The sequence below is a fragment of the Choloepus didactylus genome, chromosome 4 (genome assembly GCF_015220235.1).
Source record: "Choloepus didactylus isolate mChoDid1 chromosome 4, mChoDid1.pri, whole genome shotgun sequence".
Classification (NCBI taxonomy): Eukaryota; Metazoa; Chordata; class Mammalia; order Pilosa; family Megalonychidae; genus Choloepus; species Choloepus didactylus.
Window position 1 is genome coordinate 97,517,837 of NC_051310.1, and position 14,876 is coordinate 97,532,712.

The 14,876-nt window shown below is 47.6% G+C and overlaps 1 protein-coding gene across 7 annotated transcripts in view; it reads right to left on the reverse strand.

Annotated features, from left to right (window-relative positions):
- The window catches only part of LOC119531689 (cell migration inducing hyaluronidase 1), a 169,765-nt gene that overhangs the window by 10,887 nt on the left and 144,002 nt on the right, over positions 1-14,876 (reverse strand). For all 7 annotated transcript variants that reach the window (XM_037833228.1, XM_037833226.1, XM_037833227.1 and 4 more), the window contains 8 exons: positions 14,510-14,595; positions 13,387-13,518; positions 10,394-10,429; positions 10,157-10,312; positions 7,643-7,823; positions 6,338-6,553; positions 3,201-3,412; positions 1,924-2,109 (listed from right to left, as the gene is read on the reverse strand). In XM_037833228.1, coding sequence (XP_037689156.1) covers positions 1,924-2,109; positions 3,201-3,412; positions 6,338-6,553; positions 7,643-7,823; positions 10,157-10,312; positions 10,394-10,429; positions 13,387-13,518; positions 14,510-14,595 — 1,205 coding nt within the window. The remainder of the gene's footprint in view (positions 1-1,923; positions 2,110-3,200; positions 3,413-6,337; positions 6,554-7,642; positions 7,824-10,156; positions 10,313-10,393; positions 10,430-13,386; positions 13,519-14,509; positions 14,596-14,876) is intronic.

Here is a 14,876-nt window from a genome sequence, read left to right on the forward strand (position 1 = left end):
TAAATTTAGATTTAGTAACACCTCACCTAGGTGGTATCTGGCAAACCCAGCCATCCAGATCACAGCTAAAATTGCTCTTTTTTTTAACCTTGAAAGATTAAGAGAGAGGATTCAGAGATCATATATTTTCACAGTTTGGAACACCCCCCTCCCATTTTTAGCCTAGTTACTTTTATTTTACCCCTAATTACAGCAATGTTTATCAAGTTTCCTAGCCCATAGCAGATTAAAAGGTAGGTGCTGAAGGCAGGTGCTCTGAATCTGAGTAAGAAGTAACAAATTTTTAAGGCAGTAAGGTCACTAAAAACAGCCCTAAGAATTCAAAAAGCTCAGGAGTTTGGCTTCCTTCTGTACTACAAAGAAACATTCTGAAACCTTGCCCATGGTCCCTCGGGGATCACTGAATTAGAGCACAACCTAATAATCAATAGCCATGATAATAAACTAAGCCACCAACAAAAAGATTGAATCTGCTTAAGATGGCAAAGGTACTTTAAAAAGCATAGATTTTTAAAAGTTTTGATTAAAGAGGTTCAACTTGTTTAGTGGCAGTTTTTCCATTTGAAAAATTCACATCTTTGAACATCCCATTTCTTTTGATCCTAAAAGATGAAGAAAATGTGCGTGGATGGTGTCATGGGGACTTTACCTTATTAACATTTATTCTTTTGATCATGGTATTTTCTGCTGGTGTGAGGGGAAGATGTCACTTCTCCTCCTCTAGTTTACATATGGAAGTATTTTTCCAAGCCCTCCTGAACCTCACCCACTTCCTCGTTCACTCCCACCCGAAGGAAGGGAGCCACTCATCTGTTTGGGGGACTCGGGGTGTCTGCCCCTGTGGCTTGCCCCTCCGTACCCTGCATTTTCGGGACTGGGCCCAATGGGGGGAGCCTGTGATTGCTTGCTACTGCCTGGAGCTGGCTGGGTAAGTTTGGGGATGGTATCAGGAAGCTCTGTCTTCTTTCTCATCATCATCATCAGTAAAGCTGATAGTTCACCACCCACCTGCCTTCTTGTTTGCCCCTGGATTGGTTCAGAACTTGGTGGGGAAAGGTGCTATTTCTTGCCCCCCTCCCACTTCCAACATTTTACTTATGTTTCTGATTTTCAAATTCTAATTTTCCCTTAATCAATTTGATAGAACTATATCTCCTAGGAGAAAGAGAGAGAGAGAGAGAGGAGAGAGAGAACACGCACAAACATGGTGTCCATTTCCTCATCATTGATTTTGATGTAAGAATAGAAAAATGGCCACAGAATGATCTCGTCCCCTTATTCCCCAGAGGGTTTGCTACCAATAGCGTCATCACTTTGGACATGTGTTGGCATGTGTAAGATGTTAAACTAAATTTTTGAAGTGAGGGGACTTGTCTCCCCAGAACAGATGCTTGTCCCCCCATCCTTTTTCTGTCATATAGACTGTAATGCAGTTTAGCAAAAGGGTGAGTGCTCTGCATACAGACAGGCCTGGGTTCAAATCTGGCTGGGCCTCTTTCCAGCTGTGGTCTCTGTGCAAGTCACTCTTATTTTCACTGTGCCTTCTGTTCCCATCTCTAAGTTACAGATAATATCATCTGCTCCAACTGGGGCATTGGGAGGATTTGAGTTGATGTGCCATGTTTTCTCCATTCTAAGATCCCCTTCTTTCACAGTTGTTTTTTTTTGTTTTGTTTTGTGTTTTTGTGAAATAGGGCTATTCCCTGCAACCCACATGTATATTTAATATAGGGTTTATTAGGCTTAGCAGCTTCATAAAAGTCACTGGTGGATGATATGATCAGCCTTAGAATGGAGGTGCCGTGGAAAGTATCCCACATTTGATGGGCACTAACTACACGGCAGTTCTTAGGATTACTGGAAAGGGCAGGGGAGAGAAATGAGGACGAGCCGCTTTCCTGCTGCCGAGGGACCCCTCCTCACCCAGAGTCCTCGTCCCAGTAGTAGTGGCTCCTGCCGGGATAACTCTGCTCCACCTTGTCCATCTGCAGGGTCCTCACGAAGGTGCCCGTCTTGGATGTTTGCTTGAGCAGGCGATTGTGGACATCCGAGAGGATGGAGAAGGTGGTGCCTCGGGGGTAACAGAACCCCACTCGGATCCAGTCGCCCCTAGGATGGGAGACAGAGGCGGTTACAATCAAGGATGTCCAGCAACGGGGTCCTTCAGGGTGCACCTCGGGGAGAGACCAAAAGACTCTCCATTTTCAATAGGGAATTTGGAAAGAACACTTGTGATTGCTAAAGACTGAGCTGCCGAGTGCTCAAGGAGAGAGGAGGAGACGGTGAGTGCCATTGAGAGAGGAGAGCAGGATGGTTGGAATGGGTCAGCTAGCCCGTATGGAGTTTGGGCAGGGACAGAGACATCTTTTCAACTGGACTGCAGTTAAAAGCACACAGGATCTGGAAGACTTGGTTCCAGCACTTCCCTGGGGTGGTTTTTTTTTTTTCTTTTAAAAAATATTTTTATTTAGAACTATTTTAGATTTACAGAAAAATTGTGAAGGTAATAAAGAGTTCTCATATATCCCACACTAGTTTCCCCTGTTGTGAACATCTTATGTTAGTATGATGCATTTGTCACAATTAATGAATCAATATTGATATATTATTATCTAATGTTCTCCTGGGGTGATTTTAAAATCACCAGCATGATTTTAGGTCCTGGTCCATCTTCTTGGGTCTCATTTTCTGTATCTGATCGGGGCCTCATAGGAACACTGTGACAAGGAAATAGTGTGCATAAAAGATACTTGATCCTAAATACCTGGAGCCCTGTACAGAGGCCCTTGGTTAATCTCCTCACCTTTCAGAGCCTCGATTCCTTCTCTATAAAAGGGTAACAGGAATGACCAAATATTTTTGCCATCTACTGAGCACTTTGTAAGGCCACTTGATCCCCTTTGCACTGTGATGAGGTAACTTCATCCCATTTCATAGATGTAGGAATTGAGGCTCCAAGAGGTTAGCTGCCCTGCCCAAGGTCACCTACCCAGCAGAGTGGGGGCTGAGCCCATGTGTTTTGATTCCAGAGCCTGAGCTCTTAGCTCTGGATACCTCCTCCTATAAGGACCGCATGGGCTAGGCTGAGGTTCTGTGAGCAGCAAGTCCAGAGCTGTGCATCGTCCTCACCGCTGCCCTGAGCTCAGTCAGAGCAGCCGTCCCCAGGTCCCACCGCGGCTCCTGGCCGGGCACCCACTCACTTGTTGAAGTTGATGAGCCAGATGGCGAGCTCAGTGGGGGCCTTCTGGTCCCAGTGGATGGTGTAGCCCTTGTGCAGAGTGACGACCGGCTGGTACTGCTGGTAGTGGGTGCTCCTGGTGAGGGCCCCTTCCAGGTAGAGGGGGTGGCTGGGGAAGTCATTCTTGATGATCTTCATCCGCAGATTATTGGTCTTATAGGCCTGGATGTACATCTTTAAAAACCCAAAAAGGAAACACACAATGGGGCTGTTACAAGGGATTATTCCAAGAGTGTCTGGTTAATATCTGACTACAGTCTGCACTTTCAAAGGCACGGTCTCTTTACAGAGGCCCTTTTTAGAAAGCTTGGGTGAAAGAAAGGCCAAATAAGGGGAAACTCTCTTTTGCTGGTGAATGCTGCCCAAACCATGCTGTGCAATCCATCTAATACATTCTGTGCCTCTTGAAGAAAGTGCTCTGTTGAAGAACTACTAGTGGAAACTTGGGTGGAATCTGCTTATTAGTATAGATAGCAAATTTGGGGAAACCGAGAGAGATTTGGGAGGAGCAGGAAGGAAGAGAGGGTGACGGAGTTTTTCTAATTCTCCTGCAGATGTAACTCCCCTTTAATTAGCTGTTGCCCTGACTGCATTCGAGAGCATGCCTGGGTGTGTTGCCCTACTTCTCTCTCTCGGTATCTGCTTGGCTTGCACAGCCAGACCATGTGGGTTTAGTAGCCACTGGATGAATGAATGGCAAGGCTGTCAGCCATAGAGTCCCAGGGACAAAGGAGCTGGATGCTTTAGCCCAGGTTTAAACACTGTGTCCTGTTTTCTGACCATGACAGCCTACACGCCTAGTATTCACATGGAGTCATCCCTGGAGCTGCGGCCAAGAGAAACCAGAACACAAATGTCTTTGGAAGGAAGAGGTTATCTTCCCTCTAGTGTCTTTTTTTTTTTTTTTCCCTGTACAATGAAAAGAGAAACTTTAACCCTGCTCAACTTACGGGGTTGTCATGAGGATCAAAAGATAAAGGTATATTACAACATTTTGTCAGCTGAAACGTGATGGGGGAGATTGTTAGTCATAACCAACCAGTAGCCAGTGATGATAACCTGGAACACTCTAACAGGCAGCCCTTTGCTCCAGTAGACAAGCAGCAAATTGGCAGGAAAGGGTGGGAGGGAAGATCGAGGCCCCGTATAGAACATCTTGTCTTTGAGTTGGAGCTGCTGAGTAGTGCCAAATGTGTGGACGCCAGGCCTGAGGGTTTGGTCATCCTCCAGTTATTCGGGGCATGGCTGCTCACTGTTTTCCAATCTCTTAGCTCCCTCTGACTCTGCTTCCCTTCTTATCACGAAATCCCTTGCCCCTTGTCCTGTGCAGACATGCAGCAGGGGCCTCACCCTGGCTCATTCCACAGACCCACCTCCTCTCCCAGGGCTGCTGAGCAAGGCTGGAGGAAATCCCACAGCCTGGGAGATAGGTGCCTCTTCAAATTCACCATCTCCTATCTCCACTGGGTTTTCAACACTGCCAGGCAATCCTTCCCCATGCCTCTTGTCAGCATTTTCCACTCTCTGCAACAGCTCTTCCAAACCTTTATCACTCTCTCAGGCCACCCTGGTCAGGCCCACTCCTGCATTCTCTGCACATGACCTCACCTTTAACTGCAGGGAGAAACCGAGGCCAGCTGAGGGGACGCCCCCCACTTCCTGTCCCCTTCCCCCAGCCCCTGTCTCCCCTGGTCCCTCCTTCTGCTGCTCGCCTGCCCCTCCTGCCTGCTCTGCACCTGCTCCCCAGTGTGTACCCTGCCCCCTCTGCGCCCGCCTGGCCCTCCCCAGCCTGGCACGGCTTCATGCTCCCATCTCTTCCTCGTGGTGGATACAGACGTCTTATCCCCATCTGTGTCCGCCTGGCTGAACCAGGGCCCAGGCTCTCCAAAGAACACTCTGGAAGGAACCTCAGAGCCCAGGAAAGCTCAGCCAGGGCAGAAGGTGAAAGGAAACTGCGTATTAGCTGTTTTCTCCCACCCGTATTCCTTCTGTTCACAGTGGAAACAATAAATACCAGCCTCCCCTCTCATAGGGGAGTTATGAGAACAACTTCATTGATGTATGTTTCTGTCCCCCTCTGGGGCCACCTCACTCACTGCACTTCCCTCCTAATTTGACAATTCTTAATTTTCTCAAGCCTCTCTCCCCTTAGTCCTTTATTCATCAGTCATTCATCCAAATATTAACAACAACAATGTAATAATACATAACTAACATTTCCACTCCTTCAATACTCCAAGCACTGTCTCAGCCTGCACTTTCCAATACAGTAGACACTTGCCACCATGGCCACTGAGCACTTGAAATGTGGTCAATGCACCTGAGGATCTGCATTTTTTATTTTTTTTTACTTAATTTAGATTTAAATTTCAAAACCGAAGCTATATGAAATATTTTTCCTTGAAACACTTTATTGTTTTGATAGGACTACATTTCACTTTGTTGAAAATTTAGCATCTGAATGGAGACGGACTTTAAGTATAAAATACACACTGGATTTTGGAGATTTAGAAAACAATGTAAATGTAAAACATCTCATGAATAATTTTGATTATGTGTTGAGATTATCATATTTGGAGAATATTGAGTTAAATAAAATATATAATAATAACATTTCAATTAATATTAAAATTTCATTTCATTTGTTTCTTTTTACTTTTAATGTGGCTCCTAGAAAATTTAAATCACCTATGTGGCTTGCATTATTATATTTGTATTGGGCAGTACTGGACTTAGCACTTTACATGCATTATCTGAACCCACACTCACATTCTCATTGAGGAGTTTCAGTTATTTTCCTGATCTTACAGATGGGGAAACTGAGGCTCCAAGAGTTTAAGTAACTTGCCCAAGGTCACATAGTAAGGGCCGGAGTCTGACTTGAATTCAAGCATTTGCCTGTAGGGTGCACTTTTTCTAAGGAATATGCTTAAAAAATGTTTTGAATTTGACTTTATGGAAATTCTATTGGGGAGAAGGAAAGGAAGAATTTAAAAAAGAAGCCCGTATCCCTTTCTGGCCCAGCACAGAGCTGGATGCAGAGCAGGCACTGGCTGCATGCTGGCGGCACAGGTGCAGGAGTGGCCCGGGCATGCCCACCTGTGCATAGCGCCCACTGCAGATCACGCCCCTCCAGTCAGGAACATCGATGCAGTCTGGGTGCCGGACCAGCCAGTTGTCCTCCTTGGTGAGGTAGGAGCCAGGGTACTCCGACACGGAGCCGTCGACATCGTGGAACACGGACGTCTTATCCCCATCCATGTCCAGCTGGTTGAACCAAGGCCCAGGCTCTCCGAAGAACACTCTGGAAGTAATCTAAACAGAACCCAGGAAAGTTAGGCTGGGCCAGAAGGTGAAGGGAAACTGCAGCCGTCATCAGGCGGGGGCAAATTTTCCGATTTCCCCTGACATTATAAACCAGCCAAGCCAAAGATGCTCTACCACATGGCTGACCTCTCGAACGGAGCCAGAAAAACAGCCAAATGTTTGCCATGCCATCACGCTCAGACCCAGCATGTTGTTTTGGCCTCTGTTCATTGGGCTGGCTGCTATGGGTGAACCCGAGACTGCTCTGATTCACGGGTTCAACAGACTGCAGAGATGAGGAGGGGGCACTTAGGAGTGTGTGTGAGTGTGTGTGTGTGTGCGCACACCTGCATTTCAGGAAGACAGCTTTTCAGCATGAGTCCTTGGAGATTTCTATGACCTCTTTTAGGCCTTCAGTGGCCTGAATAAAGAAATTAAGTAACTAAAGTTTCAATCCTTTTCCCCTAGCCTGCCAATAACTGAGCAGACAGGTGAAGGGCAGGAGCAGAGAGGAGGAGGAGAGAAAGGTCTGGGAGACCCATAACCTGAAAAAAATGCACCAGGATATCTGAACCTGCCTAGTCTCAAAGGGCAGCTCTGTCCTGATCCCCTCAATCCCAGCACCGAGTCTGTGGGCTCTATCTATGGCAAGGAGGCCCATGTCTATATTCCACTCTCGGGGAGAGATCAAACAAAGCATCATAAGGAAAGGCCTCCCTTGAAAAGTGCTGGGATTTTCAGATTAATTGTGCCAACTCAGGTTGCCCAGCCACAGGATTCAGTATGTCAAAACCAAGACCCTTAGAGGAATGTCCTCGGGAACTTGAGTCCTGCATAAAGCTCCTACTGAGACTTGGATGAGTTTTGAGCAGGGTGAGGGCAAGTGGGCATTTACCCAGACATGAACTGGGGGGCAACCTATGCTTGTACTTTTCCAGTTTGGAAGCAGAGAGGACTGGGATGTGGCCCAGCCTGCTTGGAAGAAGCTGTTCAACCCCTGTGGTGGTGGCAATGGCTCAAAGTCCAGGCCCTGGGGGACTTGTGAATCACTGCCCAACGTCTGGGTCTGCCTGGAGTCTGCCCTGGCGCCTCACTCACCGGGACGTCCTCAAAGGCAATGTTGGTCACATTGTTATGGGGGCAGCTCTGCCAAGCGTTGTTCAGGCGGAAGGCCAGGGCGCTGGTATGCCGGCCCTCCAAGGCCGCAAACTTTCGGAAAGTGCAGTTCTGGATGTTGACCGGGCCATCGTATAACTGAATTCCTCGGATTGGAAAATTCCTATGGAGTTAAGTAATTCAGATGTCAGGCTGAAAGCTATGTTGTGTCGCCATGTTGTTTGCAACCTCTGAGGTGGAGAGTCACAGAGACTGCTGGGTAAAGCCATTCCTGATCTCCACCTCCAGCAACTTCCCTGACCCTAGACCATTATTGATTTATTAATTAATTCATTAAGACACAACTTACAGGCATAGTAAATATAATACATATTTGCTGGATGAATGAATGAATGAATAATGAATAACTGTCTAGTTGCAGGCTTGAGGTTTGGGGAATGGTCCTCTACCCAAACATTTCCCCCAATTTTTCCATCATATGAAGAGTCATTGGGTAAATACTGTAAACACTGCTGAGGAGTGCCAATATTATGTCCCTCGGGAGGGTAGAGCTGTTAGTCATTAGCGTCTTTGTCTTAGCTGCTATAATTTAATCAGATTAAGACCCAGATGAGTTTCTCCTCTGTGAGTAAGCCTTTTTTTGAGAATATTCTGGGTTTGGGAAATAGAGGTAAAAATAATTGCAATGGAACTTTCCAAGCATCCCTCGGAGAGAGGGCAGGCCCCACTAGGAAGGCAAGACTTTGGATTTCAAGAAGACTCCAAGCAAGGTCTGAACCCGGGAGGCAGAGGAAAGGAGATGGGAAGAGGCAATGGGCTTTGGAGTTGATTGGAGAACTAGTGACTTGGAAAAGGTTGGCCTTGGACCTAGCAAGCGTAGGCTGCTCAGAGAAGCTTCTCACATTTGCCTCAGACTCATGAGCAGGACATGGAAAGTGAGGGCCTGCATTCTTGGTGGACTCCTCAGCTCAGCCACTCCTTCTTGGGCCTAGTGCCAAATCTGGGCTTGTTTATTCTCCATAAAACTTTTGTGGTTATACTGATGTATATGGCTTTATATTTATAACTGATTAACATCATTGCCTTGGATCCTGATTCTCATGGAGCGGCCTCATGCATTTTTCCATTTAGGGTATTTTAGGGACAGCCCATTTGTACTAGCTCTATAATTAAATTTTGTGCTTACTTTACCTTCAAACCTAGTCCTGTACAGGATTAATCACCTGTGATGAGGACTTCGTGCTCCTAGGTTCCTGCCCTCAAATGCAGTTTGAGGAGCCGGCCTGAGTCTGACATACCTGTCAGGCTTGTGTTAACAAGCTCACCTCTGGAAGTCATCAGAATACTCTGGCCCTGGGGGGCTGGTAACCCTCAGCAAAGAAACCCCAAATATGCAGACTCAGAGTTGCTCATGAATATGATAGGAAAGGATTGCTCCATCACTTAGACTAGACAGAAGCAAGGAGGCTATGATTCTGCCTTTGCAAGATCTTTGAACTCAGGCTGGGGGTTTTAGACCTGTGTATGTCTTATGTCCTGACTATCTGTAGAGAAAGAGAAGAAAGTTCGGGGAGATGGAAGGAGTGATCTTCACACTCAGAGAACAGGGACTCCCGTGCTGTTGTCCGGCTCCAAGCCTTGCTTTCTGGCTGGAGTTCACATCGGGGCAGAAAGAAACACCATCAGCAGGTGGAGTGACTTCCCGCATCACTGACCCAGGTTGTGGCTTTTTGAGGAATTGACCGTGTCCATTTGCACTGTCAGCTCATCAGCTCTCCAAGTTCCCCTACACCCACCCCTCCAACCACCTCGTTGTCATCCAGCCTTTGTTGGAACTCCTCCAGCAACACAGAACCCATAACTCGACTCTTCCAGACAGCCCTGCTCTTCTGCTGTTGAACAAATCGAACTGTAAAAAAAAATCTTTCCTACACTAAACCGATTCTATCCCTTTGGACTCATGTAGATTGAGTCTCATCTATTAGGTGCACAGCAGCCCTGCAAGTGTATGATGAAACTGCCCAGAGGTCCCCCCAAGTTTGTGCCTATCTCCTGGTTGATGATCCCAATCTGCATGTGACACAACAGCTTTGTGTCTTGCCACCCTCCTGGTTATTCCCCTGCAGATGTGCTTTGGCCTGACCCTATCACTGTACAATCCTCAGAGGAGGATGAAATGCTCCACTGGGTGTGCAGTCAGAGTGGGGCTCACGGTCCTTTAATTCTCCTTAATGCACACTTAGACCACATTATGCATTTTGGTGGCCACATCATCCTGTTGACTCATATTCAACAGTATTTTTTTTTACTTTCTCTCTTTCCATTCCAGATTTCATCCCACTATTGGTTAATCTCAAATGCGTCAGTGATTTCTCTGGTAGGGGACAGGGAAGTTCACAGTTAGCAACAGAAATCACCAGCCAGCATCTTTCCTTCCATTGCTACCCCTTAGGTAAGCCATGCAGAAGAAGGAAGCCACCATGGCTGCAAACCTACTGGCCTATAGGGAGGGTCCTTCCACTGTGGTCCAAGCCGCCTGGGCCCCAGATCCTGTTGTCCATCATCTCTGTCCCCACATTGCCACTCTCGCCAACAAACAAGCTGTTCTTTATCTCCTGCTTGGAGCCATCGTCATATGGGAAGGTTCCACCACTGTAGAGAAAAGATGGTTAGGATGAGAAGCCCAGAGGTGACCTCCCAAAAAGGACCAAACACAATGACAGTTGCTCTTACCTGGCCAGAGTCAGGCCGATGCCATTGTCAGCAAACCTAGACACAAGAGCAGACAGTCAGCATGTGCTCTCACTCTACATTCAGAGAAGTCATCATCAAGGGTAGGACCATTCCCTGCCCCTGGAGTCATACTGTGGACACTAAGTGGGGGAGGGAATCTTTATATAGGCAGAGGTTTTGCTGAGGGAGTTGGAACTCTCACATTCTGTACACTAAGGGGATATTCTAGACTCCCTTCCACTTAGTGTAAGTGACCCAGCATCTGATGCCACAATGCGTTAGCAGCAGGCAGACTGGACCCCATGTGCTTTCAGGGGAACTTGGAGGATCATCCCAAGTGGGGTGTGTGGATGCAGTTCCATTTCCCTTTTTTTTAAATCCTCACTACTATTCTAGCTCATAGCAAGAAGGACAAACAGTTAGCTAGTTTCTAAGTTTTCTAGACTCAGGCAGACACTGGCCCTGTTGCAATTGCATTTGTGGCCATCTTTTCAGCTCTTCTTCATCTCTGCCCTCTTTGAGGGTCAGCATGAGCTCTCTTCTGGAGGGAGTCTGGTTTTGAGTGATAAGGGAGTGCCCAGAATCTGAGCTGAGCCTAGGTCTGTGCAGCCACAGACCCTAGGCCAAATACAGCAGCCACCTTCTGTAACTGGGCTCCCTGCCTCTGCTCCTTCCACCTGTCCTGGACACCACCCTGCCAGCTCCACTTCTCAAAGTGCCACTCCCACCAATTACTCTTGCTAAACCACCCGTGGGCTCCTATCACTGATGAATCTCAGCCCAAATCCTTGTTTTCACATTTAAGGCCCTCGTCAATCTGCCTTTCCATCTGCTTCAGCCTCACCAGGCTTGTCCTGATTGCCTGAATGCTCTCTGATTCCTGATTCTTGTTGGCTCACCCTACTCTCTCTCTCCCAGGACATTGAACATGTTCATACCTCCCTATTCCTGAAGGCCACCCAGTTCAAACCAGTCACTCATCTTCCAGGGCATCGTGCTTTCTGGTTCTTTCCCAAAACTTCCTGATTCTTGCTTCCCAGCCCCCTTCATGGCTTCTCTTAATTGTTGTTGTCCCTTGTGCTCTGCCCTCTGTCTTCTCATTGTCCTTTCGTGTCCCTGGTGACCTCATGAGTCTCACAGTTTCCATCACCACCAATCTGCTGGTGACTCTAAACTGAGTCACGCTTCCCACCGGCTCTTCCAAAATTTGGGGCAATTCCACTATCTTGCAAGGATCTCAAACTCAACATGTCTACAACATGTCTGTTATCTTCCATCCAAGCCTGTTCATTGTCTCAAAGACTCAGTTTCAGCCAAGCTCTCATTATCTCTAATTATCTCTTGTTTGAATATTGCAGTAGCACTTAATTGGCTTTCCCGCCTCCAGGAGTGGCCCCTCCCATCCTTGCCCATATGCAGCCGTTGCTAGAGTGATCTTTCAGAAATGGCCACATGCCCAAAGTCCTCCGATGGTTCCCCATCTTCTACTGTCAGCCCCTGACTGCACCAACCCTGTCCAGTTTTGGGACTGCTGCCTTGGCACAAGCCAGTTTCTGGGCTAGGTTGGAACAAATCTGGCAGAGGATCAGGAGATCCACCCCATTGTCAGGGGCCCTCATAATTTGTCTTGCTGACTTAGCTGGCATCCACTCTCTCTTTGGGGAGCTGGACTCCCAAATGCCCAGCAAACCAGAACCCAAGATATTTGCTGGACTTAGCTGAAGCCACCAAAATCCCCTTCAACCCAGTGCTTGAACTTCCTGTTTAGTGTCCCTCTCAAATATCACTGGCCTTTACTCTAGGGATGAGCAGCCTGGCAGCTTATTCCATTGTCTAATGCCTTGTATTATAGAAATGTTCTTCCTTCTGTTGAGCTGAAATCTGCTTCATGCCCATAATTTGTGCCTCCTAGAGCCAATAAAAACAAGCCTGCTCTCATTTTACCCCATTACCCTTCAGAAATATAGAACTGGTTCTCTTCTATCCCTTCCCCTCTTCTCAAAACTGATGTGTTTTCTTTGCCTGTGTGGAAAGAAGGCCCTTCTGACCATCTGCCATCAGTGACACTTCCTTTGCATCTCTCATTCTGAGTTTGGCTGTCACTGGGCTTCTTGGTTCTCTATCCCTGAATCAGCATGTCTGTCTCTCCCTGCGCCTCTGCCTTTTTGCATAGCCTCTGCCACATTCTGTGTGAGTTCTGTGTCTCTGGTTCCCTCTTCACACACTGTTCACTCCCTCTTGCTCCCTTTCACCTTTATTTCTTCTTTAATCGGTTACAGTAAAAAGGAGAAATACATCTATTTGCTCCATAGAGTTTCCAATCTCCCATTTTTAATACAAAAGACAGACAAGGGGAACATTTCATGACAGTCCCTTAAAACAAACCCCCACGCAGCTGCCTGTCCTTGCTGGCCCTTGTCTGCTGAGCCCAGTGGCTGTCCATGGGGACTCACACCAGAACTCCATGATTCTCGTCTTCTTCATTTGGGCACTGGAGTCTGATGAACCAGAGTTTCAAGTCCCAGCTCTACCACTTAGTAGCTGTGTGACCTTGATAAATTCACTAAACTGAGACTCAGTTTACCATCTCTAAAATGGAGATGATAATTTATATCTTTGAGAAACATGGCAAGAAATAAATGAAACCCAGGGCTTGGCACATAGTAGATGCTTAGAACACACCGGCTTCCTTCCCCTTCCCTTCCTTTGCTGTCTGGCTGGGTAGCCTCAGCAGAGCCCACTCATGACTAATTGAGGCAAATCATGACCCCAGCACCTGGCACTGCAGGTTAAAGCCAATGTGCCATTTTTTGTTTTATTTGTCACTCCCTACCTTGCTGCCATTTTACATCCCTACCTGGTTTAGAGGACCAGAGGACACAGAGGACCAGACGTCAAAGCGTTTTGTCTTCTCCCCCTGCCTTTCCCTTCTCCCCCCTGCCTGGGAGGGCGTCATCTCCCCTCTGTGCCGACTCCACGCACCCCTGACTCACCGGCAGCTGTCCAGCCACACATCCCCACCACGCAGCCAGGCCCCATGGTCCTGGTTCTTGTAGGCGATAAAGTTCTTGATGATGGCAGGTTCCCTGGGCTTCATGGGGTCGGCATCCTTGTGGGGGCTATATCTGGAACACACCATTGGGAGGACATGCTTGGGAGTTTTGTGGGGACTCCTATACTGGCTCCCTCCTGGCTCTTCTCTCTACGAGTGGGACCTGGGGAGAAACTGACTAGACCAACTAGCATCCCCCAAGCTCTGGAATGCACTTTCTGAGCTCCACACAGAAGCAAGAGGAGGTCTTTCCTCCAGGGCTCAGCTGCATGCAGGCTACAGGCACTGTCACTGCTACTGCTCGTCAGCATCTCTGAGGAGCCCAGCCCCAGGAGGGGTCAAACACAGAGGACAGTTCAGACACCAAAACTGGACATGAATGTGGCCCATGTGGCCTGGAAGGAGTCTTGAGATGTCCAGCTCTGCTGCTGGCTCAGGGGTAACCTTAAGCTAGTGCCCTTTCTGGGCCTCAGCTTCTTTGCTACAAAATGGAGTGATGAGCTGGATGCTCACCGATGTCTCATTCAACAAAAGTCTCCCATGGATATCATCATGTCACTGGCGTTATCCACTTTTGGTCTCTTTACTAAAGAGTGCCAGTTTGGCTAATTACTCTGAGGTTTTGACAGCACCTTTAAAAAACAGCCCTTGATCTTTGATTTAGCTCTGGATTTATTTATAGGCACAACTTGCATATTCCTTTCCATTTACTTGTTAGTGAAATCCCTTCCTTCTTTTCTCTCCAATTTTTTATCCCTGACCAACTTGCTGTGAACATGGCCATTCCTATTGGCTTACCAGGTATAGGCTTTTGCTGAGGGATCAAGAAACCTTTTAGAAATTTCTGTTTCCCTTCTGCTGCTGGGGCTTGAACCCTACACTTCTGGGATTCAGACTTTGCCCTGCTCAGACTCCACCACAGCACCCCCAACAACTAGCTCAGTGCTCGGCACCTAGAAGCACTCAATAGATGCTTGGTGAATGAATGAAGGATGGAATGAAGGAGGGAAAGGATCTGGGCTGAGAGTTTATGTGGAGTGCGTGTGCCCCTGAGGGTCGATTACCTGGCAGAGATGATGGAGAGGAAGGGCCGCTTGTCCTTGGCAGAGGCCTCGGTGGTTTTGACTCCGTTGTCGATGATCATGCCAGCCTGGGGAGAGGAGACGTTCAAGGACACGTTAGCTCCCACTGCAGGCCGTGGGCATCTTTTCATACCCAGTCGCATTACATGCTCATGACTGCTCCAGTAGTAGCTTTGCTCTCAGGCTACATTAATGAAAGTGGAGGGTCTGCAGTGAGGAGGTGAAGAGTCTGCCTTATTCTGCCTTGCACAGATGAAATCTGGAACAAGCTGTCTTCTTTGAGGTGCAGATGAGGAAACTGAGGTCTAGAGAGGTTACGTATCTTGTTTAAGGCCACACAGCTAAGTCT